This window comes from Hyla sarda, chromosome 1 (assembly GCF_029499605.1).
Source record: "Hyla sarda isolate aHylSar1 chromosome 1, aHylSar1.hap1, whole genome shotgun sequence".
Classification (NCBI taxonomy): Eukaryota; Metazoa; Chordata; class Amphibia; order Anura; family Hylidae; genus Hyla; species Hyla sarda.
In genome coordinates, this window is record NC_079189.1 from 229,288,472 (window position 1) to 229,293,228 (window position 4,757).

At 41.4% G+C, this 4,757-nt stretch overlaps 1 protein-coding gene across 1 annotated transcript; it reads left to right on the plus strand.

Moving 5' to 3' along the window:
- Positions 1 to 439: 439 nt before the first annotated feature.
- Positions 440 to 1,397, plus strand: LOC130357024 (transcription factor Sox-3-B-like). The gene has a single exon (XM_056559360.1). It carries the CDS (start codon positions 513 to 515, stop codon positions 1,395 to 1,397), a length of 885 nt encoding a protein of 294 aa, XP_056415335.1. The 5' UTR covers positions 440 to 512.
- The last annotated feature ends 3,360 nt before the right edge of the window (positions 1,398 to 4,757 follow it).

Consider the following 4,757-nt stretch of genomic DNA (forward strand, 5'->3'; position numbering starts at 1 on the left):
GTATGTCTGATGGAAGTACTAATGCAATGTGGACCTAGCCTTAATTTTGGCTGGAAATATTCGGGGGGAAAAAAGGCTGTGAACATGGCCTTTAGGCTAAGTTTCCACTTGGTTTTTTTTCTGGCAGTTTTTGGAATACTGCCACTGCAGTTTTTGAGTCAAAGTCAGAAGTGGATCCATAAGGGAGAAGAAGTATAAGTCCTTCCTTTATATGTCCTATTCCTTTTGAATACAGTTCTGGCTTTGGCTCAAAAACTGCTGTGGCAGTATTCCAAAAACTGCCAGAAAAAAACCAAGTGGAAACTTAGCCTTATAGGGCTATGTGGTATATAAATTTGGCTTGTAAAAGGTTAACCATGTAATTTGAGATAGTGGGCTGAGCCATGACATTTTGCTATCATTGGCTGATTTCAAGTGATGAGGATGAAACCAATTATAAATTGCTCTAGAGGGTGGTTTTAGGCAGCTGCTGGAAATCTTTGGTAGAGAGGGTTCCTGCAAGTGGCTGCTGAATGCATAACATGCTGGACGCCAACATGAAAAGCCCTCTGCGGGACTCCAAACCTCAGGTTGTAGAAGCAGGTTCAACATTTAAAGGCACTACTGCTACTCCAGACCACGACCGGGTTAAAAGGCCTATGAATGCTTTTATGGTGTGGTCTAGAGAAAAGAGGAAGAAAATGCTTGCAGACCATCCCAAGATTCACAACTCTGAAATCAGCAAAAGGTTGGGAGTAGAGTGGAAGCTTCTTGGTGATGCAGAAAAGAAACCCTTCATAGATGAATCAAAAAGACTGAGAGCTCAGCACATGTCAGAGCATCCAGATTATAAGTATAAACCAAGGAGAAGGCAAAAGACTCTCCAGAAAAAGGACCACTATTCTTTGCCTGGGAATCTTATGGCTTCAGATGCAAACCCATTATCAAGCACTATTGGGGTTGCACAAAGGACAGATCCTTATGGCCACTTGAACAGCTGGCCGAATGGCCCTTATGCTCTGATGCAGGACCAACTTGGCTATATGCAGCACCCTGGGTTGAACAGTTCACAGGTTCAACCAATGCACAGGTATGACTTTAACAGCTTGCATTATAATCACATGATGCCTTCTTCTCAGGCCTACATGAACTCCTCATTATATAATGTAACCCCACCATACAACCTGCAAAGCTCCGCTCCTATGACCATGGTGCCTGGGGCCAAAACTGAATCCAGTTCTTCACCTCCTGCAATAACCCCACACATGCAAAGAGTCTGCTCTGGAGATCTGATGGGCATGTACATGCCTCTTGGTGGTGATGAAGGGGACCAGTCTTCTCTCCATAACAGCAGACTGCACAGCATCCATCAACACTTCCAAAGTGTGGAGAATGGAAATACATTAACTTCACTTTAAAGTTCAAAGACATTCCACTTGCTTGAAAAGTGTGAGGGGGTTTTATAATTTTTTTTTTTTTTTTATTATTTTTTTTTTGTGTGTGTAATGCTCTAAAATGTTAGAGGGTTTATTATATTTTGGACAAGGTTTGCACAAAGCTACTTAAAGCATGACTGACTTTTAAGACTCTGGGTTTAAATGCCCTTGTTCAGGTCTTTCTTCAGATATAATATTGCGCTAAATCTTCATGTAAACTTGGAACTGATGTGTTTTTGTTTTTGTTTTTTTTTAAATCAAAAGCTGTTGTTTTTCACTAGATCTTGTCTTACTTTTTAATCTGTAAATAAATAACTTCATAATGTTGACTTTTAACCTCTACCACAATAAACTTTGTAAATAATTATTTTTGTTTGTTTAAAAACTTAGTTTTCAAAGCCTGTAGTGTACCAGTCAGATCCCACAAAAAAACAAAACCAAGTTAGGCTGGGTTCACACTATGTTTTCCCCCATACGGGAGCGCATACGGCAGGGGGGGAGCTAAAACCTCGCGCTCCCGTATGCCTTCGTATGCGTTCCCGTATGTAATTCATTTCAATGAGCCGGCCGGAGTGAAACGTCCGGTCGGCTCATTTTTGCGCCATATGCGCTTTTACAACCGGACCTAAAACCGTGGTTGACCACAGTTGTACGGTTGTAAAAGCGCATACGGCGCAAAAATGAGCCGACCGAACGTTTCACTCCGGCCGGCTCATTGAAATGAATGACATACGGTGGCATACGGGAGCGCGAGGTTTTAGCTCCCCCCTGCCGTATGCGCTCCCGTATGGGAGAAAACGTAGTGTGAACCCAGCCTTACTTGGTAGTACACAAAGTGCAGTCAGCTCACCAGGCCTCCAACAAAAGACAGAAAAAACATGTGCCAGCGGTAAGATGTTCTCCTTTATTATATCCAGGTTAAAACATTGAGACTTTCCATGTCAATGACATGTACAGCTTGATAAAACCCAGGAAACGCTCTGCATGATGCGTTTCTGGTCATGTGACCTTTCTTCAGATGCATACAGTTACTCTGTTCCTGATCATGTACATAATTTGTCTCGCCAATATTTCACTAAAAAGAGCATATTCACTGTCATTCATTTTCTCACAGGGGGTATGTCTCTCTTGCCTGCACTATGCATGACTCCTTTCCTTCACTCTGCTGACTCACTGCTATTGGGAGTGAGCCTGGCAGCCCTGCTCTGTAACACTTTCCTACATGGCTTCATGCTGTACATGTGCGCACGCACACACAATATGGTGAGTGCATAACTTAGATCGTCCTAAACTAGTGCCAAAAGTACAGTAGTTTTTTTTATGCATACATTTTCTCTGTTCTAAATGTCACTCATGTGTGTCATCCTTAGGCAGTCCTGTAATGCTGGGCCTTGTAGTTTTTTTATTTTATTTATTTTTTTTGACACAAGTTTTTATTATTTATTTATTTTTTTTGCATAAAGCTATGTTCCACAGCAATTCCACAAAAATATTGCTGAATGGAATTGTGGTAGAATTTCTCTGTTCTCAGAACACAGAATTTTGCCAAAATTCAAGCCCCATTCACTTTAATGGGATTCCGAAAAATAAAACTTATGATTCTTGATTTGTCTGAATAGTACCGCCGAATTCCATTAAAATCAATGGGCAGTAAATTTCAGTGGAATTCTGTTGTGTGAACGGCCTATGGCTGCATTTACACTTGGCTTTTTTTTTTTTTTTTTTTTTGGCGCCAAACTTATTTGCCCCCTAGATAATGTGGTAAATGTGTCGCACATGAGCAAGAATAAACAATTTCAAAACACTCTTTCCAAATAAGTGATAAATATCCCCCTTCAGTTTTTGCCAAATATACTCTCTATATGAAGTCATTTCTTTTTTCCTACGGACTTGGTAATTTTTTTCCCAAAGATCACACTTGCTTAAACGTTATCTATTTAGCAAGAACATGCCCCTTTTTTGATCAAATATAGGGAAAGTACGCAACAATGTACAATGATAAATTGCACCCCCCCCCCCCCCCTTACAAAATGCTGTCTTAGCTAGAGTTTACATTTAATGTACATGGTGGAGAATTATCCTGTGCAGAAAAGTGGTGCAGTTGCCCATGGCAACCAATCTAATTGCTGCTTTTACTTTTAGAGGGGCCTGTAAAAGTGATCTGATTGGTTGCTATGGGCAACTGCACAGGTTTTGATAAATCTCTTCGATTGCTTTTATTATCATGCTAACTAGGGGTTAGAGCAGAATCTGTTTCCTGGTGAGTTATAATATAAAAATGCAATGCATACTTTTTGACAGAATAGACCAGTGCACTTTAGTATACAGTGGTCCCTCAACATATGATATTGGTTCCAGGAGAACCATCATATGTTGAAACCATCATATGTCGAGTACATATGTCTATGTAAAAATGGTAATTGGTTCTGGGGCCTCGGAACCATTGTATGTTGAATACATATCTCTGTGGGAAACTGCTAATTGGTTCTGGGATGACCATTGTATGGGGAGTGTTTAACAAACCAGGGTGCCTCCAGCTGTTGCACAACTACAACTCCCAGCATGCATGTAAAGCCATTGACTGTCTGGGCATGCTGGGAGTTATAGTTTTGCAACAGCTGGAGGCACACTGATAGGGAAACATTGATGTATGGGGTGTATAGTGTGTATATGTATTGTATGTGATGTGTGACATCGCATACAGTACTGTACAGTTCTTTAAATACCTTCAGGGGAGACAGAATGTCCTCCATTACGATCCTGCCGACTACAGCTCTATAGGAAAGGGAGCAGCTCATTGGATGCCTGCAGCAAGATGCTGCAGGCTATTGGCTATGGCTGCACTGGGGGGGCGGGGCTTACACAGCTCACAGTGGAAGCCTGTATGAGTTAGCAGGACAGCATGTGAGTAACAGGAGGCAGAACGGGGCACATTAAACAACTATCTGTCAGTTGCTGAAGTTGTCAGCGCTGTCAGATGGCTGTTTGTATGATGGCCCCGACACACAGCAGCATCATATGTCGAGGCTGCCTTCAACATACGATGGGCTCTGAGAGGCCATCATATGTTGAAATGATCATATGTCGGGGCCATCATAAGTCGGGGGATCACTGTACAGTGTAATGAAATGGAAACCAATGAAATGTAGATACTATTGCTCTTCCGCTTTAATTTTTAAGGTTCTTTTCACACCACTCTTTCTGTTTTTGTTGGCTGGATAATGCAGACCTCTGTTCTATACTGTACAGCTAAAGTAATTTTCCCCATGTATCCAACAGAAACATCTAAACTAGGGGAGGATGAATTGTGCTTTATGTTAAATAGTATAGTATAATTAGCTT